The sequence below is a fragment of the Podarcis cretensis genome (assembly GCF_951804945.1).
Source record: "Podarcis cretensis genome assembly, chromosome: 14".
Taxonomy (NCBI): Eukaryota; Metazoa; Chordata; class Lepidosauria; order Squamata; family Lacertidae; genus Podarcis; species Podarcis cretensis.
In genome coordinates, this window is record NC_137183.1 from 114,276 (window position 1) to 139,864 (window position 25,589).

Below are 25,589 nucleotides of genomic sequence, written 5' to 3' on the forward strand. Positions count from 1 at the left end.
GCTCGTATTTCTGCGTTAAGTTGTGCCACGGCATCTTGCAAAGCTGCCAGTCGTTCTTCTGTAGTCATCTTGTGCTGCTTTTGTGAGCTCGCGAAGCACCAATCTTCGCCCCTCGCTGCGTCCTCTCACGTTGCGAGGTTCTTTGAGTCGAGACGGGACTTACTGTCAGAGCTGCCTCCAGGTCCCAGCTCACAGAGGACCAACGCTAGGCTGTAGTTATGTACAAAAGTCTTTATTGAGATTCAGTTTCCATTTTAAAGCCGCAGCGTGCAGCTCTACGTCTCGACCTTAGACCGGCGAAGTCCCGTCTGAGTCTCCTCCCCTTCCACACCAGTTTAAGACCCTCGCCTTGCTCCACCTCTTCCTAAGTTCCTTTCTCCTCTGGGCCCTCCTGCCCGCTAGGGTCTCATCCTTCCTGGACTCCTCTGACGCTGACCCTGACGATTCTTGCCCCTCCTTCCGGCGGGCTTTAGGACCTGGTTCCCTATCCGGGCTACCTTCTGTGCCGCTCTCCTGTACCTTTGAACTTGGCGCGCGCGCCCAGCCTGCAACTTTCCTCTTGACCGTTAACTCGCTCTCCGATGGAGGCGTGGTCAACCCTGACTCATCTTCTCTCGCTGGTGGTGCATATGTGGGCACTGACACCTGGGACTCCTCCCCCCCACTACGCTCTGGTGGGGAAGCTGGTCCTGATTTCCAACTGCTGCTCTGGGAGTCCCCGCTGGCCCCTTGCTTCTGGGGTGTCCCCCTTGGGTCGCCCCTTGCCCTGCCCATCGGCGCCCCCTTCTGTGAATCTTCCGATTCGCTGGAGAGGCTCATGGAATCTCTCGGGCTGCTGTCATATTCTCCTACGCTGCCTTCGGATTGCTCCCCCTCGCTCTCCATCTCCTCTCCTCCCTGCGCTCCCGCTGAGTCCCTGACATTATCTTTTTCCTCCACTGATCTTATCTTTATCTTTCTTCCTTTAAAGCTAAAGAATAGGCCTTGGGGAAATTCCCACCTGAAGATGATTTTGTTCCTTCTCAACAGGGCAACCAAATCTCCAAAGTTGGACCTAAGATCCAAAAGATGTTGTTAGGGACCTGACATTGGAGCGTGAGGTGGAGGCTGGGCTCCAAAGCGATGCAGGAGAGGGGACCAGCAGGGGGGAAGGAATTCAACGTAACACCAGTAGAGAAGAGAGGGAGATGGAGGATTCAGAGAGAGGTCTCCAGGACCCTTCATCTGAGACCAGTGGAGAGAGCACGGGCACGCCTCTGCCCACTCCTTCCTTGCGCAGAAGAGTCCCACGCAGGGAGAGTAGGCGGAGACTTGGCGTCAAACAGCTCTTATGCTGGAAGAGGTTCAAGAAACGCCCACTGACGGATTCTGCAAGCGACTGAACGACCACGGAGTGAGGGCTTTCAGCCAAAAGCATGGTTAGCCAGGCAATCTAGCCAAAAGTGACGGCAACTTACGCACAAGTAACCCCTTATAACCATTACAGATGTTTCGGTATATCTTTAAAGATTTCCACTCTTGACTGCAGAATTGTCAAAGAATTCTGAAAGTGCAGACCCAAAATTTTATCTCTCTCTTCTTTAGATCGGAGAGTAATCAGACAGTCCCTTATTTTATTCTTGTTTCCTCCTCTTCCAAGTCTGAAGGCCCTCACAATTTTGAATTCTTCTTGTTTCAAATCCAACTTCCAGAACTCTGCAAATTCCTGTGTCAGAAATTCTATCAAACTGCCCTTCTCTAATTCAGGTACAGCTCTAATCGTTAAATTCGTCTGTTTTTCCTTAAGTTCAATCATAAGGTAAAGGTAAAGGTACCCCTGCCCATACGGGTCAGTCTTGACAGACTCTGGAGTTGTGCGCCCATCTCACTCAAGAGGCCAGGGGCCAGCGATGTCCGGAGACACTTCTGGGTCACGTGGCCAGCGTGACAAAGCTGCATCTGGCGAGCCAGAGCCGCACACGGAAACACCGTTTACCTTCCCGCTGGTAAGCGGTCCCTATTTATTTGCACCCGGAGGATCATAGAAAGTATCAATTTATGGTCCTCAATTTGCCTCTGTAGATCTGGGACTTTCTCTGTTTCCAATTGTGTTATCTTAAATTCCACAGCAGCAGCTTTTTCCTTAGCTTCATCTGCAGTCTGTCGGATCAAAGTAGATTCCTGCAACAATTTCTGAATAGATTCTGTATTAGTGTTCACCTTTTGTCCCAAGCTATTTAAGCTTTCTGTATTTAAGTCAATTTTAGTGGTTGCTGCGTCTACCTTCACTTTTGCCTCGTCCACTGTCATCTTTGTCTCTTCAACCGTCTTATTTGTCTCTTCGACCCTCTTATTAAGTTGCTCCAAAGATTCATTAATCTTGGCCAGTGCAATCGCTAAAACATCTTCTGATGACATTCCACTAGGCTTAGATTGTGTTGGTACAGTCGCAGATGGGGTAGGGAGACCAACGGCTGATGGTCTTCACTGCCAAATCTTCCCAGACCTTGTTGTTTTGTCTGGGAATGACGAGTCTACTTTTTCTTTCCCATGTGCCATAACACTTAAACAATAGAAGAGCCAAGGTCAATCCCAGCTACACAGTTTCTCTTTGCAAGTGGAAAATTCCCCTAGTATCAATTTCAGAAACTTCCTCTAGGTGGAAACAGTTGCAATAGTCCAAAATGACACCTTTTAAACTCAAATAAAAAAAATAAACATTTCCAATTTTTTGTTACTTTCCAGTTACTTTCCCTCCTTTTTAAGAGCAGAAGAGGACAACTAACCACAATGTATCTCTCTTGCTGAGCTAGCTGTCAGCAAGTCGTCTATTCACAGTTAATACGCAGTTCAAAGCACAACAGTCTTTGTCTATTGGCAGCCCGTTCCCAAGTTTTGAGCAGTGGATTTTAACTTCTTTCCCTCTCTCTTGCAGGTATATATAGTCCAAAACTCCCCCCTCCTTCCCCTGCTTCCTGGGGGGGGTTTGATACTTTTTGTGTTAGGAAATTAATCCTTTCCAGTCGGATTTCCAAAACTTTAGCTTGTAGTCTCTTTGCTTTGATCTATTTACAAAAGCGGAAGGCGGACTTCCTGTTTAAACCTCCCCGCATCGGTGCCAAATTAAGTCTTTTTCGTCCTTTTATACTTCCAATTTTTCCTATTCACGGGTGGTTGCTTTTGAGGTCGAATTGTCACAGGAAGAAGTCAGCGCTCTCCGGTAACGGCTGTGCGGCTTCGCTCCAAGGAAAAAGCAGTTGATTCACAGCACCGCGCCGCTCACCCCGCTTCGCTCCGGAACCGTAATCGGTATTCCCCGCGAATTGGGGGGCCCCAAAAGGTGCCCGCCAAATCCCACACTCACAGGCTTCTCCCGCCTGTGATTTTTGAAGGGTCTCCACTTCGCCGTAGCGGTACAGACCCGATTTCCTCGAGGCAGATCCCTCCTAGTCAGAAGGATTCCACCATTACCGATGGCGCTAACCCGAAAGTCCCCAAGAGTTTGGATTTGATATCCCACCTTTCTCTCCCTTTAAGGAGTCTCAAAGCGGCTAACATTCTCCTTTCCCTTCCTCCCCCACAACAAACACTCTGTGAGGTGAGTGGGGCTGAGAGACTTCAAAGAAGTGTGACTGGCCCAAGGTCACCCAGCAGCTGCATGTGGAGGAGCGGAGACGTGAACCCGGTTCCCCAGATTAGGAGACTACCACTCTTAACCACTACACCACACTGGCTCTCAGTCGGCAAAGGTGGCAGAGGGGCACAGGGCAAGAGAGCTGTGCTTAGGTGGCCCTCCCTAGGCTTGCCCCAGGGCTTTTTCCCCAGCCAGAACTCACTGGAACTCAGTTCTGGCTGTTGAATGGTTGAATGTTGAATGGTTGAATGTTGAATGGCTGTGTCAGCATTTGGGTGTAGTATATAAGGAGCAGCACCTAGCTCTCCCATTACCCTGGGGGATTGGTTGGTGGTTGGGTCTGGTTTGTTGTTGATGTATTTAGTGTTTTTGTTTTTGTTATTAAAACCTTGTTTAAGTTATTTTTGAGTCCCTTTTTAATGCATGGTCTCCCCAGCAAGCTCTCTGCAGTGCTACTATACTGCAAATAGCTAACATCTTTGGTTATGGGCCCAGCTGCTGAGTGGATGACTGCATATTTTTGGACTCTGAGAAAGCTTTGAAAACTCCTTCTCCTGCTAGTGTAGTTTCTGTGGGTCTGGAAGAGTTCCAGAATGGTTGACCGGGTTCCAGAAGCTGAGAAGGCTCTGGTGTTCCCACAGCTAACAGATGAGAACTATAGTTTATGGTCTTTTCGGGTGGAGGCGCTTTTGACCTCTAGAGAAGTATGGACCTATGTAACTGATGACCCTCCTGACCCTGTAACTAATGCTTGGTCAAAAGGAGATGCAAAAGCCAGGGCAATAATTAATTTGGCAGTCACTTCCGGGTTAGCGCGATTGGATTAATGGCGGATTCCCTCCGAGCTCCGGAGGGAATCGGCTCTGCTGAGGACGGGTCTTACCGCGCCGGCGACGCGGGGACCCTTAGAAACCGCAGGCGCGGAAGCCTGCGGACTTGGTGACTCGGCGGGCACCTTTAAGCGCCTTCCCCGACCCACGAAGAGCCTTTTTAAAGGCTACGGAGAGGGTACGGGGAGTGGCGTGGTGCTGTGAGTAGACCGCTACTTCAGTGGAGTGTAGCCGCGAGCCATGGCCGGAGAGCGCTGACTTTTTCCCCAAAATTCGGACTGGAAAATAAACAACCCGTGAGTAGATTGGAATCTGGACTTTAAAATTTATACCTTTGAATTTGGTACAATCGGGGGATGTGCTAAAGGGAAGTCCGCACCCCCCCTACCTACAAACTATCTAAAGCAAGGATTGGAGAACTAAGGTGGAGAGTATTGTTTTTGCTGTCAGATAAAAGATACTTCAATGAATTTGACAGAAGAAGTCTTTGTGCTGGAGAGAAAGTGAGGAATTTTGGAAGCTTTTGTGTAAAGCCCCCCCCCCGAACCCGGGAGTGTCCTGTGCGTAAGCCGGAGGAAAAAGAATAAGGAGTTTGACAGCTGTCAAAGGAGCTGTCAAACGGGCGGTTAAAGTTAAGAACTTTGTTACTTAAAAACTCTCTGAATTAAAAGTGTTGCATTTGAACTGAGGTGGTTGGAAACAACGTAGCTATAAACAATAAGTAACAGACTGTTGGAAAAGGACTATCAAGTAATTGGAATCCCCCTAGGGGGAACTAGAGACATTACAATGGCTGCAGAGGGAAAATTACTGGCAGAGATAGAAAAAATGTTTTTTCTCGTGGGAATCCTGCAAGAGCAGAGTACGGCTATGAACAAAGAACTTATGACCTTGAATTCTAAAACAAACAACTCTGCTGAATGCATAAAGGATTTGACTAATAAGAAATCTGCAGCTGAACCAGAAGAGACATTTTTGGAACAGGTGGAGAGGAAAGAAGGAGTGGAAAAGGAAAATACCAATCAGAAGCCTATATTGTCAGGAAATAAAGAAGAAGATCTTCGGATTACAAATCTGCGAAAGATGAGAAAGATGAAGGAGGAAGTCCCTGGAGTACCTGGAATTCTGGAATTTAAAAGAATAAAGAAATATGATTGGGACTTCCTCTTTGAGTATGGGAGATCAGCTGACCTTTTGCAGCAACTGCTTTTAAGTATTTTGGATGGAAGAAAACTTGGTGTGACTGCGACTGAACTCTTTCGAGACCTGAGGACCAACAAAAAGGGTTACCAACAAAATCGGCGGAGAGAGACTGACAGAGACTTGAAGGCCTCGGATGTGAGGAATCTGGGCTAGGAACTGTTTCTGTGGACATAAGGGATGGAAACCGGGGCAGGGAGGGAGGGGAGAACAGAATTTCAAAATTTTATGATTTTTGTATTTGGCCATTATGACATATAATTAATTAAAATATAAAGGGAGAAATTCGTGGGAGGGAAATTAGGTCGACCTTAGAAAAAAGATTTAATGTTTATAAGAGAATTGGATAAGTTAAATGTGGACAAGTAAAAAGAGTTAAGTTTTAAAAATAATAATAATATGTTAAAGATGAGAGATAAGAACTTGCTGAATTAATTATTGGAATTGGGATGTATGAAGAGGGGGTGGGGGAAGTCAAGGAAAGAGGGTAAAGAAAGTAAGAGTATGAAATTATATATGTTTTGTTTTTGTTTTTGTTTTTGTTGTGTGTGTGTGTATAAAATGTGAAAACCTAATAAATTTTTTTATAAAAAAATAATAATAATAATTAATTTGGCAGTCAGCGACCAGCAAGTAGTCTATATAAGAAATAAGAAAACTGCCAAAGAAATGTGGGACAGTCTTGCAGCAGTGCATATTAGAAAAGAGTCAGTGTCTTCATTGACGTTTTTCAAGCAGCTGTACCAGACCAAGTTGCAGCCTGGTAGTGATTTGGCAGCACACTTGAGACGTCTGGAGGCAATACACTGCGAATTAATTCGAAGGGACATGGAGATACCTTATATTCAGTTTGTTTTTATCATTCTTTCTTCCCTTAATGAGGACTTTGATGGTGTAGCTAGCCAAATATCTGCCGTTCCACCAGCACAATTAACCGTGGAAGGGGTAACGGCATGATTAGCGGACTTCCGGGTTAGCGCCATCGGCAATGGCAGCATTCCTCTGACTGAGAGGAACCCGCTCCGTGGAATTCGGGTCGTACCGCCACGGCGAAGGCGGAGACCCTTTAGAAATCCCAGGCGGATGAAGCCTGGGAACGTGGGATTCGGTTGACACCAGGAGCGCCCCCCTACCCACAGGGAAACCCCTTTTTGGGGGTTCCGAAGTGATGTGGGGTGAGCAGCGTGGTGTTTTGAATCGACTGCTATTTTTACGGAGTGAAGCCGTGTAGCCGTTGCCAGAGAGCGCTGACTTTTTCTTGTGGACAAATGGATTTTAAACAACAACCCGTGAGTAGAACGGAAATTGGAATTCTAAAGTATTTAAAGTTTTTTTTTAAAAAAAAAATTGGTACCGATCAGGGAAGGTCCAAACAGGAAGTCCGCCTCCCCTTTCTGTAAATAAACTGAAGCAAAGAACCAGTTAACTAAGGTCGTGGAGAGTTTTGTGTAAAGGACCTAAATTCCATTGATTGAAACTATCATCAATATCTTTTTTGGAAGCAGGGGAACCTGCAGGAGGTTAAAATCCGTGAAATTGAAGTGCCACATCCCCAGACCCGGGAGTGGTCTGTGTGAGCCCGTTGACAGTGATTTGACAGCTGTCAAGTTAGCTGTTAGGATACAAAAGAAGGACTTTGTTTCTACTGCCTGTTTATGTTTAAAAGGAAGAAAGGAACTGTTATAATTCAATGTATGGGACCTTTGGGTCTGTGCTGGAAGGAGTGAAAAAGAATTTGAATCCCTCTAGAGGGAGCTTTGGGTTATTGTCGTAAGGATGCAGCTAAAGATAAAAGCCTTGAGAAACTAGTTTTTGACCTTGGACTATTTAAGTATGGCTGTTAGGAAGGAAATCGAGTGTGAACTGAACAGGACATTTTATCTCTTGGGAAAGCTGCAAGACCAGATAAATGTTATGGCTACTAACGTGGTAATCTTGGAAACAAAAGTAGGTTTTGGCAAAGAAGTGGACAAGAACCAAGCACAGGAACCTCTTTCAACTGAACAAATTGAAAAATTTGAAAAGGAAAATCTTGCTGTGAGCAAAGTGAGGAAAGGGGGAGCCGTAACCCTACAGAGGCAAATAGTGGATTACTACTTGAGGCCCTACATGATGACAGCTAGGAGAAGTAAATATTTGGAGATAGAAGCCTGATTTGGCCTGAAAGATGAAAGATGGAGAGATCACCCTATGTGGAGATCAAATGACCTTTGGAATATAAATCCGAGCCAGGTGGAGATTGGAAGATTGGAGCTTTGGGGGCCTTTGGATTTGAAAAGAGTGTGAAACAAGATTTGGAATACTTTATAGGCCCTACTTTTAACTATGGAAGTTTGGCAGGAAGTAATATGATGACTGTTGGATTGGGGCTTCCCCAAGATCTGATTTTCAACATTAAAGACTATCAAAAAGACTGGCAGAGGGGACAGGAGAGAGACTTAAGAGCCTCGGATTTAAGATCTCCGGGCTGATGGTTTTCCGAGATTAATGGAACTATTGAAGGGCCGAAACTGGGGAGGGGATTTGGTGAAAGAAAATTGGGAATCTAAAGTATATATAATATAAATTTGTTTTTTTTTTAATGAGAGATGGGAAAATCGCGGAATTGAATTTTTTCTTTGACCTTAGGGGAAATGTCTTAAGAATAAGTACAGATATATAAGTTTTAATGGGAAATAAGATTAAACAAAGTTAAAGTGGATGATAACTTGGTGAAGGAAAGAATGCAAAATTACAGTATATTAAGATAAGATATGAGGATAAAATTAAGATCAAGGATGTGTTGAAATTTTTATATGAATTAAAATATAAAGAGGGGAAGTATAGTATGTTAAGATAAACTATTAGGATAAAAACAAGGTTGGAAGGATTTGCTAGAATATCTAACAGAATTAGAATACAAAAATGGGAGGCATGAGGAAGTCAAGGAAATAAGTGATTGCAACTAAGCGAGTTAAAGGTTTGATTTGCTTTTTTACTTTTTTTTTCTTTTTACCTTTGTTTTTTATCTTTCTTTTTTCTGTATTTTGATATATGTATTGTTTTTTTTCTTATTTTCTTTTTTGACTGTATTTTTTTTCTTATTTTTTTGTAACCTTTAAAATCTTAATAAAAATTTATTAAAAAAAAACAAAACCCAGAAGCATTACATGGAATTGATGAATCAAGAGATAGAATGGAAAATAAAGCAAATGAGACAAAAGACATTTGAATCGGCGGACAAATGTGGGAAACTGCTATCATGGCAATTGAAAAAGAGGCAAAAAATGAATACTGTGACAAGTTTAGAAGTGGATGGAAAAATTATTTCCAAACCAAATGAGATAAGTAATTGTTTTCAAAGTTTTTTCAGAAAATTATATGCACAAGGGCCAATAAACGAACAAGAAATAGAAGAATTTATTAAGAAGTATGGATTACCAAAAATTTCAGAGCAAAGTAAAATGACTTTGAATGAGAAAATAACAGCACAAGAGATAGAGGGTGCCATTCAGAATATGCAATTGGGAAAATCTCCAGGACCAGATGGTTTGACCGCCAGATACTATAAAGCACTGAAGGAATGGTTAATACATCCATTGAAAGAAGTTTGTAATGAAATTCTAGAGGGGAAAAAGGCACCCGAATCGTGGAAAGAAGCTTTTATCTCACTTATACCGAAAACTGAGAAGGAAAAGAACCAGGTTAAAAATTACCGCCCCATATCATTACTGAATGTGGATTACAAAATTTTTGCAGACATTTTGGCAAAAAGATTGAAGAAAGTGTTACTAAAGGAGATTGATAAGGACCAAACTGGCTTTCTCCCGGGGAGACATATGTCAGATAATGTGAGGAACATTATAGATATTTTGGAAATGTTGGAAGTGGATATTAATAGGAAAGTGGTTTTAATTTTTGTGGACGCGGAGAAAGCCTTTGACAACATTTGCTGGAGTTTTATGAAGAAAAATCTCCAAGAAATGGGGGTGGGCCAAGGTTTTGAAAATGGTATAGGTGCAATATACTCTAAACAAAGAGCAAAGCTGATTGTAAATAATGTGGTTACGGAAGAAATATCAATAGAAAAAGGTACACGACAAGGATGCCCAATATCCCCTCTATTGTTTATAACAGTTCTGGAAGTTTTGTTGAATATGATTAGAGGGGACCAGTTGGTTAAAGGAGTTCAGGTCGGAACTAAACATTACAAATTAAGGGCATTTGCAGATGACCTGGTACTAACTTTGCAACAGCCAGAAGCTAGTACCAAAAGAGTTTTAGAATTAATTGAGATATTTGGTCAAGTGGCAAGATTTAAATTGAACAAACAAAAGACGAACGTGTTGGAGAAAAATCTTACAATGGCTGAAAAGGAGAAGTTTCAGAGTGAAACAGGCTTAGAGATAACAAAAAAAGTGAAATACCTGGGGGTAAACTTAACATCTAAAAATGTGAATTTATTTAAGGATAATTATGATAAATGTTGGACAGAGATAAAGAAAGATCTAGAAATATGGTCAAGGTTGAGACTTGCCTTGTTAGGCCGAATTGCTGTTATCAAGATGAATGTGCTGCCTAGAATGCTGTTTTTATTTCAAACATTGCAGATATTGGACAAGATGGAGTGTTTCAAGAAGTGGCAGAAAGATATATCTAAATTTGTCTGGCAGGGCAAAAAGCCCAGAATAAAATTTAAGATTTTAACTGACGCAAAAGAAAGAGGGGGGTTTGCCCTGCCGGACTTAAGACTTTATTATGAATCGGCAGCTTTTTGCTGGTTGAAACAATGGCTGCTTCTTGAGAATACAGACATTTTGGATTTGGAAGGGTTTGATAATAGATTTGGTTGGCACGCATACATATGGTATGACAAGGTAAAAGTACACAAGGGCTTTAAAAACCATATTGTTAGAAAAGCATTATATAATGTTTGGATGCGGTATAAAGATTTGTTAGAAAGTAAAACTCCCAGGTGGTTGTCACCAATGGAAGCCAAAGAGGTGAAAAAACTTAATATGGAGCCTAATTGGCCAAAATATTGTGAAATTTTAGAACAAGATGGTGAAAAAGTTAAATTACAGAGTTATGAGAAACTAAAGCCTAAAGTACGAGATTGGTTACACTATCATCAGATATATGAGGCATTTAAACAGGACAGGAAAATAGGCTTCCAGAAGGAGAGGTCTAAATTAGAAACAGAATTGTTAGAACCCAATACTAAAAATTTGTCAAGAATGTATAATTTGCTGCTTAAATGGAATACACAGGATGAAACGGTGAAATCAGCTATGATTAAATGGGCACAAGATATGGGTCATGATATTATGTTTGCGGACTGGGAGCAGTTATGGACCACCGGTATTAAATTTACGGCATGCAATGCCTTAAAAGAAAACTTAATGAAAATGATTTACAGGTGGTACATGACCCCAGTCAAGCTTGCAAAAATATATCATTTGCCCAATAATAATTGCTGGAAGTGTAATGAGACTGAAGGTACTTTCTACCACCTTTGGTGGACCTGCCCGAGGATTAAAGCCTTTTGGGAAATGATCTATAATGAAATTAAGAAAGTCCTAAAATGGACTTTTCCTAAGAAACCTGAGGCTTTTCTTCTGGGTATGGTGGGCCAATTGGTGCCAAGGAAGGATAGGACGTTTTTTATGTATGCTACTACAGCAGCAAGAATTCTCCTCGCAAAGTATTGGAAGACACAAGAACTACCTACTCTGGAAGAATGGCAGACGAAGGTGATTGAATATATGGGACTGGCAGAGATGACCGGCAGAATTCGTGACCAGGGGAAAGAGACAGTGGAAGAAGACTGGAAGAAATTCAAGATATATCTCAAAAATTATTGCAAAATTGAGGAGTGTTAGATGACAGGGAATAAGAAATAGAGAATTGCAGCTGTAACTAATAAGTTAAAGAAAAAGGAATGTAATGAAAGTGAATTAAATAATTAACTATTGGAGAATTGCTAAATAAAAATGTTAAAAATAAGAATGCAGTAAAAGGGAGGTATGGGGAAGTCGCAGAAACAAGGGGTATGAAAACAGGATTATGAAATTATACATGTTTTATATGTTTTTGTTTGTGTATGTAAATGTGTTGTTTGTTTTTATTTGTGTTGGAAAACCAATAAAAATTATTTAAAAAATAAAAAATAAAAAATTATTAAAAAAAAATAATGGCATGATTAATGGGCGAGTTGGATAGAAGGGAGGCTTGTGCCATAAGCACTCCTATTTCCAGAAACAATGAGGAACGCCATATGCAAACTTGTGTTGATACGACTGCATTTAAAGCTGCAAAGCGTTGTTGGTTCTGCAATAAGCAGGGATATTTTGCAAAGGACTGCAGATCCAAAAGAAAGCAAAGTACTCCCAAGTCTGTTTCTGTTCGTCAGTCACAGTCATCAGCCCAGCAGCCGACATTGTACCGTAAAGACAGAAACGAGCCACGAGCTTTTCATGCTCGGACTACAGATCGTAAAAGAATTAAAGGTGCCAAGTGGAAGTCTTTTATTGTGGACTCAGGAGCATCTCAGCACATTTGCAACAATCGAAGCTTGTTTATTTCTTTCGAAGAGGATATTGGTAATGTACATTTAGCCAATTCACAAGTCTTGCAGTCGCTTGGCAGGGGTACTATTAAACTTGACTCTTTAAACATTACGATAGCGAACTGCATTTACTGCCCGTCAGTGGACAATTTATTGTCAGTAAGAAGTTTTGCTCATCAAGGCATAACTGTGCGTTTCTTAAAGTCAATGTGTGAGTTTTTCAATGGGAACAAACGTCTATTGTATGCCCGGGACTCTGATTATATAGACTGTATTTTCACACCTACTCCCAATCGCCTATAAATTGCAGAGCAGCACAGTCAAGCCAGGGGTTGAGGAGTGTAAGGCCACATTCCGGGTGTGTCCATGAAGCACACAGAATTCTGGGACACCTGAATTTTGCTGCTGTAATTAAGACAAAGAATATTGTTAATGGCCTAAGCTTAAAACCATGTAAATTCTTTATGCAATGTCTATCCTGTTGCAAGAATAAGATTAAGGTTGCACGCAAGGGTAGGTGCTTAGATAGGAAAATAACTGAGCCATTTGAGCATGTACATTGTGATTTAGTTGGGCCACTCCCACCATCATTAGGAGGTTCTAAATACTGGCTTACCCTGATAGACCAGTATAGTAGATATTGTTGGACTTATGCAATAGCTGAGAAGTCCCAAGCATTTGAGAAGTACAGAGCTTTTTGCAACTGGGTAAAAATGCATTTTAACAAACCAATTAAGTATCTGTTTTCTGACCGGGGTGGGAAATTTTTTTCTGAGGCACAGGGGCCTACTCACGAGTTATCTTGCCCCTGAAGTCCCTGGCAAAATGGGCTTGTTGAAGTTGTGCAGCATGACCTGCAGGCAGGGGTTAAAACTTATCTGTACGATACTAATCTGCCCAAAGTCTTTTGGGCTGAAGCGCTCAATGCCTTTTGTTACGTTAGAAATCGCAGTTATCATTCTGGTTTAGATGTCACCCCCTATGAGAAGCTGTTTAAAAAACGCCCTAATCTGAAATACCTATGCATTTGGGATTCAGGTGTAATTATGCATTATCCCGCTAAGCAGAAATTGGGTGAGTGTAGTGTTCTGAGAAAATTAATGGGCTACCAGAAGGGGGCGTACAGAATTTACATACCAGCAACTGGCAAATTTCATATTACCAGAAGCATAATACAAACTGTAAATTGGAATGGCGTTGCTGTTTTCCAAGATACTAACGGTATAAATGATACTGAGGAAGAAGAGGAAGAAGCAGCAGCAGCAGCAGGAAATGGTCTTCTGAATTAATGGAACAAGACAAAAAGCCTGTTGAATCTGATAATTTGTTTGATGATTTAAAGTCACAGGCACCCGAGGGGAGGTTAGATTCTCTTGAGTTTTCTGACCATGATCTTAGCCTACAGGCACCTCTTCAGTCTGACAATGATGATTTACAACCTGAAACTAGTAGTTTACTTAGTCTCATTAAGTCTGAGGAGTCTGACTCTCCTTCCGGACTGAGACGTTCAAACAGCAAGAGACAGAAGCCACAATGTTTTGCAGATGAACTTTTAAATACTGTGTATGCCAATAAGGCGGTTTTTGAGCCAAAAAGCTACAATGATGTTCAGAATTTACCTAAGCACCAAGTAAATTGGTATAAAGCTATCAACTCTGAGATAGCTTCTTTAAAAGAGCATAACACCTGGTCTCTTGTACCACAAACCCCAGATATGAGACTTATTGATTCAAAATGGGTTTAAGAAAATGCAAATGGGAAGGAAACACCTATGGTATGTGGTTTCACCTTTACAGGTGAAGATAAGCCATTTCCTAACAAAACTTTGTATCGTTCTGCTATAGGCAAGCTAAATTTCATTCAAAGAATCTCAAGACCAGATATAACTTATGCTTTTCACTTTCTGGCAAAATTTGTGGAAAAGCCCACTACGCAATGTTTCTCTGCTCTTAAGAGAGTGGTAATGTACCTTAAACATACCAAACATTATAGGTTGCAGTTTACATCATGTATTGACAAAGGTTTTGAAATTTTCTGCGATGCATCTCATGCAGTGGAACAAAATAATTGCAGGGGTGTGTCTGGTATGGTGTTTTGTTATAAAGGTTGTCCATTTGAATGGAAGTCCCAGACACAAACCATTATTTGTCTCTCCACAACAGAGAGTGAATTATGTGCATGCGTTCAGGCCACTCGTGATGTGGAATGGTATCTGCAAGTATTTGCAGACCTACAGATGAAAGTAACACTACTAGTAAGAGTTTACCTTGATTCCCAGAGCGGACTCGCTATCCTGTTTTCAGAGACCAATACGCAGCGCACTAGAGTCTTAAGGTTACGTTTACAGTTAGTAAAGAAACTAATTGCTGATGAAATGATTGTATTTCAATATGTTCCAGGTGACAATCAAATTGCAGACATTTTTACTAAAGCACTTCCAAAGGTTACACATGAAAGACATATACAAAATATGCTTTATGTTTTTGTTCCACAATGATGAACCGCAGGGGAAATGTTGAATGGTTTCTTTAAATGTAAAGGTTCATAATTGTTCCACCAGTTGTGTATGTCTTTAAGGGGCCAGAGCAAAATAACGAGACCCAGCTTTACAGCTGTGAAACATAGCAGGTGCTGAGTTGTATTGATTAAACTGTGTCAGCATTTGGGTATAGTATATAAGGAGCAGCACCTAGCTTTCCCATTACCCTGGGGGATGGGTTGGTGGTTGGGTCTGGTTTGTTGTTGGTGTATTTAGTGTATAAGGAGTTTTTGTTTTTGTTATTAAAATCTTGTTTAAGTTATTTTTGAGTCCCTTTTTATGCATTGTCTCCCCAGCAAGCTCTCTGCAGTGCTACTATACTGCAAAAAGCTAACACTGGCACCTCTCAGGTGGGCACTATTGCCATTATAAGAGAACAAGGGTGGTGAGTTCATGGTGAGTCCTGGCACCTCTTTTTCTAGAAAAATAGCACTGGCTGGCACCTTCCCCTGGAATGGCCATGCCATACAGCTTTCATCTAGTTCACACCTGAACTTTCCAACGCAATACGATTTGAAATTGCAGCGTTAAGCCTTGGTCACTCACATCAAAGTCCAAATGCTCGGAGACATATTTCAGGAGTACGTTGGTGGTCTTGACTGCTCTTTGCCTCTCACTGATTTTTGTGGAGTCAATCCAGCCATTTGTGTGCTGCGGGAGAGAAATCATCGTCATCACATGGAAGGACAACCCTTAATCCAGGTTTGCAAATTCACAAAGCTTCATAGAGGGGACAAATTGCAAAAGGGGGTTGTTTTGTAAAGGAGAAAGTTTGCTGCAATTTGTTTATTATTATTATTATTATTATTATTATTATTATTATTAATACCCCACCTTTTCCCCAGACAGGGACTCGAGGCAGCTTAGTAGGATTAGATATTAATTGGCTCTTGGGTTGCTTTTGTTTTATTATGCATTTTCTGTTCTGATTTTGTATTTTTATGTTGTGAACCGCCCTGCGACCTGTCATTGGTGTGTTTGTCTGTGTGATAATTACAAGAATACAACATACACCTCACCACAGCCATAGCAATGGAATGCAGGAAGCATCCTTAGACCAAGCCCAGCCATTGATCCACAGGTAATGAGGGCTGGCAGTTGGCCCTTTGGCCTTTCAGACAGAGAGCCTTTTCCCAGCCCCACTGGAGATGCTGAGGACTGAACCTGGGACCTTGGGCATGCAAGACAGATGCTCTGCCCCGAGCCACGGCCCTTCCCCATATCCCCTCAGCAGAGGACATATCTTGTGTGCCTTGCACAAGCATTGCTAGCAGAACAGAGGCCCACTTGACCATCAGCACCCACAACCAGCGAGTTGACCACAGATGCCCCCCGTGCAATCATTTCAAGAGGGTCTGTCCTCCGGCATGGGAGCTGCTGCTTCCCCCTGCTCTGACACCTTGGGGACTCCCTTACCACTAATATCTTCTGCAGTGTCTCCAGAGAGGGGGCCTCCGACAGCAAGCTGGTGAGCATGTTGAGCCAGATGTAGATCGTCTCTTGATAACAGTCCTGGAAGGAGAGAAGCAAAAGCAGTTAGAAGCTGAAGACCCCCATGGAAATCCCATATGCTCTGGAGCCTTCTAGTCCAAATTCGTAACAAAGCTTATGCAGGGGTTCAAGCAAGGCACACAAAGAGTCATAAACATCAAACGTTTCTTGATGTATGTAAGGTTACAGGTCATGCAATATAAAGATACAGGACTCCACACTGGGCTCAACTTCCTTGGGGTGTTCCAAGGCAGAGGGCCTTCTTGGTGGTGGGGCCCACCCCGTGGAACACCCTCCTATCAGATGTCAGAGAGATACATCATTATACTTCCATCTGAAGACATCGGAAGGCAGCCCTGCATAGGGAAGTTTTAAATATTTGATGTCTGGCTGTGTTTTAATTTGTTGGAAGCTGCCCAGAGTGGCTAGAGTAACCCAGTCAGATGGGCAGCATATAAACAAACAAGCAAACAAATAAAATTAAATGTAGCGTAGGAGGGAGGCATGAGAGTCACAAAATGCAGGCATGCAGGAATCATTCGTGGATGCATTCTAGCCAAAGGTGAAATGCAATAAATATGGAAACAGGATTAAAATCAAAAATATACACCCCAAGTCTCTGGCTGTTACATCATTGTGATGGGTCAAGTGTCTCGGGCAGCATTCTTTGCAGCTTACACGGCTCAGACTCTTTGCCCTCAAATCCTTTAACCTGGCAACCCCATTTTCCTCCAGAAGCAGAAGGTCCAGTCACCTGGCTCTGTGTTGCCGGCACGGAGCTCCCAGCTTTGACCTTCGTAACCTGCAATGATGGCAATTGGAAGACCTTCCTGATGGTTTTTTGTAGCAGCTGAAACCGGAGCAGGGGGTCCATGCATGGTCTCAAGGCACTGAAAAGAGAAAGAAGGGGAGAGGAAAGGATCAGCACCCACCAGTCCATAAACCTGGTGAAGAAATATGTACTGTGTCTGGCCGTACTTACGTCATGCGAATGATCGTTTCCATTGCGGGGTGTAAGATGGTAAGTGATGCCATTGGCTCCTCTTTGATGACCTCCTGTGGTGGGGAAGCACACAGCATGTCAGGGAACTGGAGGCGCCATCCCTGCCACCACACCAAGCCCTGAGTTGTGCTCTCTATCCAGCCCACTTGACAACTTCTTTGCAATTGGCAAGTGGGTCCTCCTAGGGGAGGAGAGTGGGCTTCCTGGATCTGGGAATAAGATCCCTTTTTCTCCTGGGCAGAGCTCTACCGCATAAGAACAGCATAAGATCAGCCTTCTGGACCAGGCCAAGGGCCCATCTAGTCCAGCATCCTCACAGCATTCTCACAGTGGCCAACCGGACGTCTGTGAGAAACCAGGGAGCAGACCATGAGCCCAAGAGCCCTCTCCCCGCCTGTGGCTTCCAGCAACTATATTCAGAAACATTGCTTCCTTCCTCTGTGGAGGTAGAACATAGCAATCATGGCTGGGAGCCATTGACAGCCCTCTCCTCCTGGGAGAACCTAGCCTCTTTTACTTAGGCACTGGTGACATCCTGCTGAGGTTGCCACAATGTAGGGCTGCCTTTCAAGTGGGTTTGGAAACTTGAGTTGGAGCAGAACGTGACCACCCAGAAATGGTTTGGGGCCAGATGATCAGAACATGCAACCCAGAGCTAGACCTACACAGCTATTTTTAAGAAAAAACGCTCTGAAAAGAAACCCCAGGAGATTCCCCCCCTTTTTTTCTTTTTCTTTTTACTCACTGTGATGCAGAAGGTGAGCTCGTCTTTGTGGGGGAAGGTGACATATCCCACATTCGATTGCACAAGCGCCTTGGTTGTTAGAGTTGCTGCCTTCATAAAGCTCTTCTTCAAAGCCTCATTCTGAAAGGAGAAGGGATTTTATAAAATTGAGTTTGAATCAAAATCACAAGGAAACATAAAGCCACACTGACCTAATCCTAATTCTAATCCTTACCCTAACACTAACCCAATCCAAAAACAAAAAATTCCTTCCAGTAGCACCTTAAAGACCAACTAAGTCAGTTCTAGGTATGAGCTTTCATGTGCATGCACACTTCTTCAGATACCAATCCAAAAATTAACCCTAACCCAGAAGTGGTCTTGTTAGATAGTTAAATTCATGTTAAATTGCTGTTTTAGGGTTTCTTTAAAAAAAGTCTGGAACAGATTAATCCATTTTGCATTACTTTCTATGGGAAAGCATGCCTTGGTTTGGAACTGTCAGGGGTTCAGGAGCAGAGGCACAGGGAAGAGAGGAGATGGAGAGCGAAGGGGAAGAATCCGAGGGGAGCGTAGGAGAAGAGGACAGTGGACCGAGGGATTCCATGAGCCTCTCCAGCGAATCGGAAGATTCACAGAAGGGGGCGCCAGTGGCCAGGGGTAGGGGGTTCCCAAGGGGAACGTCCCAGGAGCAAGGGGGCAGCAGGGACTCCCAGAGCAGTAGTTGGAAATCAGGACCAGCATCCCCACCAGAGCAGAGTGGGGGGGAAGAGTCCCAAGGATCAGGGCCAGTGCATTCCCCACCAGGGAGAGAAGATAAGGCAGGGCTGACCACACCTCCATCGGAGAGTCAGACAACGGAGGGGAGGTCAGATCCGGCCAGTATCCTGGAAGAGGGAAGCAGTGACAGAAGTAGTGTAACGGTCAGGAGGAAGGTCACTGGGTTGGCGCGAGAGGCAAGTTCAAATGTACAGGAGCGCGGGACAGCAGAGAATGAGGATTGGGAACCGGGTCTAAAGCCCGCCGGAGGGAGGGGGAGGAGCTAAGCGACTCAGCGTCGGAAGAGTCCAGAAAGGGCAATGCCCCAGCGGGCAGGAGGACCCAGAAGAGGAGAGAGCAGCGTAAAAGGTGGAGCCGGGCTAGGATCTTAAACTGGTGTCATAGGGGAGGAGACTCAGACGGTACTTCGCCGGTCTAGGCTTTAAGACGTAGAACTGCGCGCTGCGGCTTTGAAATGGAAACTAAACCTCAATAAAGACTTTTGGACATAACGACAGCCTGGCGTTGGTCCTCTGTGAGCTGGGACCTAGAGGCAGCTCTGACAGTAAGTACCGTCTCCTAAAAACCTCGCAACGTGAGTGGACGCAGCGAGGGGCAAAGATTGGTACTTCGCGAGCTCACGAAAGCAGCACAAGATGACTACCGAAGAGCAAATGGCAGCTCTGCAAAACACAGTGACACAACTCAACGCAGAAATACTAGCGTCCAGGAGGAGAGAAACGGAAGCAGCTGCTGTCTGCAAGGATCTGCAAGCCAGGTTGGAACTGTTGACTAAACAGGGGCTACCGGGAGCCAGATCAGAGGGGATTGGGCTGGGAAAGAGAGGAGGCAGCCTTGTGTCTCATTTCGAGGGAAGTCTGCAGCACTATCCTAACTTCAGAGCAGACGTGGTTTTTGCGCTAAAGTTGCTGGAGAAGGACTTTAGAGATGAGCAGGAGAAGGTAGGCTTTATACTAACGCATCTCCATGGAGAAGCTAAAGCGTGGTTGCGCAATCTGTGGAGAGATAATGATCCAGCCCTCCAAAACGCGAATGCCTTCATTAAGGCAATGGATGCTTGTTTTTTATCAGCGATAGATGTAGATGTCGCCAGAAAAGAGATACGTGGATTGAAACAAGGCAGAGCCACTGTGAGGGAATATCACTCCCGCTTTTTTGCATTGGTCAACGCACTGGGATGGGAAAGAGATTCAGCGGCCGTCAGGGACCTGTTCTGGGAGGGGCTGAACGGGGCTGTGAAAGACGAAATCGCAAGGGGGGAGAGACCCCAGAACACTCAAGAAGTTGTCCAGAGAGCGCTGACGATTGGGGTGCGTCTGGAAGAACGTCCCTGGAGCAAAGACGAAGGGCGTTGGGGACGCACACCAGCGAGAGCACCTTTCTTTCCCAGGGACTCAGCGCGCGCTCAATCCACGCCTCCACTGGGAGGGGGAGAGGAGCCGATGGAGATAGGTGGTGCCAATGCTCAGTCAGCAACCAGAGCCCCAACACCGGGAGCAGCCAAAGTGAAGCCTCCTAGAGGGAAGAAGTGTTACATCTGCGACAGTGCTCAGCATATGGCAAAAGAGTGCCCCCAGAGGCTCCACAAGCACACTGCAGCCTCAGCAACAGTAACAGAAGCAGGTCAGCAGAGAGAACCACAGCAGGGAAACGACGAAGTCTGGCTGGAAGCAGAGCCACTGGGGCCCAACCAGACGAGTCAGTGAAGCAGTCCCCAGGAATCTTACAGCCCACAGACCCCCTCCCGCCCAAACCAGTGGTGCAGCTCACCGCAACACTCCAGCTTCCCAATGGGCTCACCATGGAAGTCCCTATTACCATTGACTCTGGTAGCAATGCAGACTTTATAGGAGTGGATTTCATCAAGCAACATAGCATAGCGCTCCTGCCAGCCGCGATGCCCCTGAAGGTAGTGACAGTCGATGGAAGAGAATTGCTGGGGGGACAGGTGGTACAGCAAACGCCGCCAATGGTGATGCGAATTGGAAATCACCGCGAAGTCATCAGCTTCAATGTCACCCAACTGTAAGACACGCCCATAGTGTTGGGCATGAGCTGGTTGGACAGGCACAGCCCGGCATTGGCATGGTACCAGCGTAAATTGACCTTCTGCTCCTCCTACTGCGCAGAACATTGCATCATGACTAACCAGGAGGACGAGGGGCAAGAGGATGACCCACAGCTACAACTGGGCATGCTGCAAGCGGTACTTGACAAGTACAAGGCGTTTTTGGAGGTCTTCTGCAAGAAGGAAGCGGACAAGCTGCCTCCCCACAGACCCTACGACTGCAAGATTGACCTCCTGCCGGGGGCAACGCTGCCGACCGGAAAACTGCATTCCATGTCTGAAGACGAACTGCAAGAGCTCAGGGAGTTCATAGATCACAATTTGAAGCGGGGATTCATCCGAGAATCCAAAGCAGTGGGGGGCAGTCCTTTGTGAAGAAAAAAGACACGCCCCAAAAGAGGCTGGTAGTTGATTTCAGAATTTTAAACTCGAAAACCAAGCCCACGGCTTTCCCAATGCCCAAGATCAACGACTTGCTCGCGACGGTGAGGAAGGGACGCATCTTCACCAAGTTGGAGCTACGCGGGGCGTACAATCTTATATGCATGCGGGAGGGCGACGAGTGGAAGACGGCCATGTTTACGCCCTTGGGCACCTATGAATATAGGGTTATGCCGTTCGGTTTACAAAATGGCTCCCACTGCTTCCAAGCCTTCATGCATCACGTGTTAGCGGGGCTCCTCTACAAGAAGTGCGTCTGCTTCCTGGACGACATTCTGAGCTTCTCGAAATCGCAGGAGGCTCACGAGAGAGATGTCAAGGAAGTCCTGCAAAGACTACGGGAGCACAGGCTTTATGCCAAACTGGAGAAGTGCCAGTTCGACATGACGGAGGTGGATTTCCTGGGCTACAAGCTGTCCGACAAGGGAATCGCCATGGACAGCGCCAAGGTACGCTCGGTACTGGACTGGAAAAGCCCGCGCAATCGGAAGGAGGTCCAGAGGTTTGTCGGCTTTGCCAACTTTTATCGCAAGTTTATCAAGGGTTTCGCTATGCAGACGGCGGCCATCACGGACACCCTCAGCTCCAAGAAGAAGAAGTTCATCTGGACGGAGCAGGCGGAGCAGTCCTTTCAGAAACTCAAGCGTCTCTTCGCTTCCAAAGAACAACTGCTACATGTGAACCCCAGCAGACCCATGAGGGTTGAGACTGATGCCTCCGACAGAGCCTTGGGGGCAGTCCTGTTGCAGCAAGACCCGCAAGGGGATTGGAGGCCGTGCGCTTTCTACTCCAGGAAACTCAGCAAGTCGGAGCAGAACTACACCATATGGGACAGAGAGTTGCTGGCCATTCATGCAGCCTTCAAGGCGTGGCGGCACTTCCTCATCGGAGCCAAACACACGGTGCAAGTTCGCACGGACCATAAGAGCCTGGAATACTGGCACACGGCGCGGTTCCTGAACTAGAGACACATCCGCTGGGCGAAGTTCTTTGCGGATTTCGACTTCAGGATAGAATATATCCCCGGAGACAGCAACATCATGGCTGATGCGCTATCCAGGAAGCCGCAGTATCTGGAGGAAGCAGCACCGGTAGAGGCCAAACACATTTTCGCACCTAAGGCGTGGGCATGCGCTTCGGCCACCGTGGACCTGGAAGCAATACGGCGCGAGCTTCGAACGGATTCCTTCGCACCATCCAAGATGGAGGAGGTGCGCAGTGGCACAGCGAAGGACGACGAGTTCCAGATACGCGACGGACTGCTCCTCCGCAAAGGGGCCATCTACGTGCCGGGAGATGAACTCCGCGCGAGAGTACTGCAACAGCTACACGACGCACCCAGCGCTGGACATTTCGGCAAGGAAAAGACGGTGGAATTAGTAGCCAGAGACTTTTGGTGGCCCAAGATGCGGGGAGAAGTCGCGGATTACGTCAAGAGGTGCGACACATGCCAAAGGGCCAAGCCAGTACACAGACCGCCAGCGGGACTGTTGGAACCGCTACAGACCCCGTCCGAACCGTGGGAGAGGGTGGCCTTGCACTTTGTCACTGATCTGCCCAGCTCGAGGGGCAAAACAGCAGTACTCGTGGTAGTCGACATGTTCACCAAGATGGCGCACTTCATTCCTTGTGCGAAGGTGGCCACAGCGGAACAGACGGCCAAGCTGTTCATAGACCACGTGTTCAAGGTGCACGGCCTCCCACGGTCTATCCTGTCCGACCGGGGGCGCCAGTTCATCTCGTGTTTCTGGCAGAAGCTGATGGGGATCCTGAACGTCAAGGTCAACCTAGCGTCGGCAAGACACCCGCAGACCAACGGACAAGCGGAGAGGGTCAACACCATCATGCAGCAGTACCTGAGATGCTACGCGAACCAGCAGCCCTCAACCTGGGTGGACAACCTACCGCTGGCTGAGTTTGCCTACAACAACACGAAACACGTGTCCACGGGGGTGACACCGTTTTTCGCCAACAATGGGCGACATCCCAGGACCTTCCCGGGCTTAGAGAAAGAGGGGGAAGGGGAGCCGCAGGGAGCAAAGGCATTGGCAGAGGAGTTACAGGAGGTCCATGAACAGCTCCGAAGGCAGTTGGAGCTAGCTAAACACGTGTACAAGATGCAGGCAGACCGACACAGGAGAGTTGGGGAGGACATACGGGTAGGGGACTGGGTCTGGTTAGCAGCCCAGGCGGTGCCGGCCAGATCCTTAGCTAAGAAGAAGCTCGGACACAAGCAGCTAGGCCCGTACCAAGTCGAGGCACAGATCAACCCAGTGGCCTTCCGGTTGACACTACCGGAGGGATCCAGAATGCACCCGGTCTTTCATAGATCGGTGCTCACGCCCTACAAGGCACCTCACAGGTTTCAGGTGCCAGGGACAGCTCCTAGTCCGCTTAGAGACGCACCCACGACAGGGGGGTCGCCGAGGGCGGGGCCGCTCAACGAGGTCACGGAGATTTTGGACTCAAGATGGGGGGAAGAGGGGGTTGAATATCTCCTCGCCAGGGAAGGTACCCCGGCCAGCACCAACAGCTGGGTACCGTACTATGCGGTGGAGGAGCACTACCTCAAAGACGGGTTCCACGCACTCTTCCCACACAGGCCCATGCCGGAGGATTATTTTGACGAATATCTTTTCACACCCACACTTTCAGCCAGCACGTTCCGTGGTTTCTCTTCAGAGGAGGACACGGCGCCGGAGACTAGATCCCCAGAGGGGTCCCTCTCAGGGTTTGGCACAAGCGGCTCTTATTGGTGGGAAGATCAACCTGTGGTGGGGTGGCGCACAGAACTGCCAAGCGGGCCAGCGCACGCAGCGTCACCCCAGGCGACAGGAGGAGAGGGGGTCATGGACGTGTTGGGGGAGGATCCGGGGTTCGAACACACCGGCAGAGAGATGGAAGCGGAGGAGATCGACGTCGACTAGCCCGTGGAGGACTGGCCGGATCTACCCGGCTGGAGGCACACCACGGGGGAAGAACTGTATCCTGCACTCACCCCCACAACATTGGAGCACCCAGAACCCACGCCAGAAGAGGGGGAGGGGGGAAGGGGGGGCTTCGAGGGGGGATGGATGTCAGGGGTTCAGGAGCAGAGGCACAGGGAAGAGAGGAGATGGAGAGCGAAGGGGAAGAATCCGAGGGGAGCGTAGGAGAAGAGGACAGTGGACCGAGGGATTCCATGAGCCTCTCCAGCGAATCGGAAGATTCACAGAAGGGGGCGCCAGTGGCCAGGGGTAGGGGGTTCCCAAGGGGAACGTCCCAGGAGCAAGGGGGCAGCAGAGACTCCCAGAGCAGTAGTTGGAAATCACGACCAGCTTCCCCACGAGAGCAGAGTGGGGGGGAAGAGTCCCAAGGATCAGGGCCAGTGCATTCCCCACCAGGGAGAGAAGATAAGGCAGGGCTGACCACACCTCCATCAGAGAGTCAGACAACGGAGGGGAGGTCAGATCCGGCCAGCATCCCGGAAGAGGGAAGCAGTGACAGAATCAGTGTAACGGTCAGGAGGAAGGTCACTGGGTTGGCGCGAGAGGCAAGTTCAAATGTACAGGAGCGCGGGACAGCAGAGAATGAGGATTGGGAACCGGGTCCTAAAGCCCGCCGGAGGGAGGGGGAGGAGCTAAGCGACTCAGCGTCAGAAGAGTCCAGAAAGGGCAATGCCCCAGCGAGCAGGAGGACCCAGAGGAGGAGAGAGCAGCGTAAAAGGTGGAGCAGGGCTAGGATCTTAAACTGGTGTCATAGGGGAGGAGACTCAGACGGTACTTCGCCGGTCTAGGCTTTAAGACGTAGAGCTGCGCACTGCGGCTTTGAAATGGAAACTAAACCTCAATAAAGACTTTTGTACATAACGACAGCCTGGTGTTGGTCTGTGAGCTGGGACCTAGAGGCAGCTCTGACAGGAACGCTTTGGTTTCAGAATGGATTAACTTTGAGAACCAAGGTACCACTGTAATGCCCCATCTGGTCCTAAGTGTGGAGCCAGTATACACCCCAGTCTACAACCCTTCGGTGGATGAAGCCAAAAACCCTGCCCTAGGGCACAGTCTGAAGGCATAAACCCTGCCCTAGGGCACAGTCTGAAGGCATGTGGTGCAAGGACCTTGATGGAGCTCAGGAGGTCTGCTCAGTGCCTGGATGGTGACCACGGGGGAAATGGTTGCACACCTCCTGGAGACGTATGACAGGAGAAAGGCAGAATATACCATATTTTTTCGAGTATAAGACGCCCCCTATTTGGGGGGACTCCAAATTAAGAAAATGGGGGAAGGATTGCCCAGAGTTGCTGAGCTTTTCGGGGGTAGGATTACCCACAGTAGTTCAGCTATTTGGGGGAGGGGATTCCAAAAATTGCTC

The 25,589-nt window shown here is 46.5% G+C and overlaps 2 protein-coding genes across 3 annotated transcripts in view; both read right to left on the bottom strand.

The window, feature by feature from the left end:
* Positions 1-3,717: 3,717 nt before the first annotated feature.
* LOC307203003 (maestro heat-like repeat-containing protein family member 7) lies at positions 3,718-17,927 on the bottom strand. 2 transcript variants are annotated; one of them, XR_013833066.1, is made up of 5 exons: positions 17,203-17,927; positions 16,975-17,110; positions 16,146-16,241; positions 15,067-15,380; positions 3,718-4,090 (listed from the first exon to the last, which is right to left on the bottom strand). XR_013833066.1 is itself a non-coding variant. In XM_079953526.1 (4 exons), the coding sequence occupies exons 1-4, from the start codon at positions 17,298-17,300 to the stop codon at positions 15,213-15,215; spliced, it is 498 nt and encodes a 165-aa protein (XP_079809652.1). In that variant the 5' UTR covers positions 17,301-17,927; the 3' UTR covers positions 14,762-15,212. The 2 variants fall into 2 exon arrangements, 1 of the variants encoding a protein (XP_079809652.1); XM_079953526.1 differs by lacking the exon at positions 3,718-4,090 and having other exon boundaries at positions 14,762-15,380.
* LOC307203563 (maestro heat-like repeat family member 5) overlaps positions 17,357-25,589 on the bottom strand; it is a gene marked incomplete at its 3' end in the record, with an annotated part of 30,676 nt that continues 22,443 nt past the window's right edge. Inside the window, exons 7-8 of the mRNA XM_079954444.1 lie at positions 17,969-18,088; positions 17,357-17,404 (exon numbers count right to left, since the gene is read on the bottom strand). Coding sequence (XP_079810570.1) covers positions 17,357-17,404; positions 17,969-18,088 — 168 coding nt within the window. The remainder of the gene's footprint in view (positions 17,405-17,968; positions 18,089-25,589) is intronic.

Coding starts and splice junctions, on each gene's coding strand:
- LOC307203003 (XM_079953526.1), bottom strand. CDS start 17,300: ATGCTGTGTGCTTCCCCACCACAGGAGGTCATCAAAGAGGAGCCAATG. Junction 17,111..17,202: donor GAAACGATCATTCGCATGAC/GTAAGTACGGCC, acceptor TTCTCTTTTCAG/TGCCTTGAGACCATGCATGG. Junction 15,381..16,145: donor CACTGCAGAAGATATTAGTG/GTAAGGGAGTCC, acceptor TCTCTCCCGCAG/CACACAAATGGCTGGATTGA.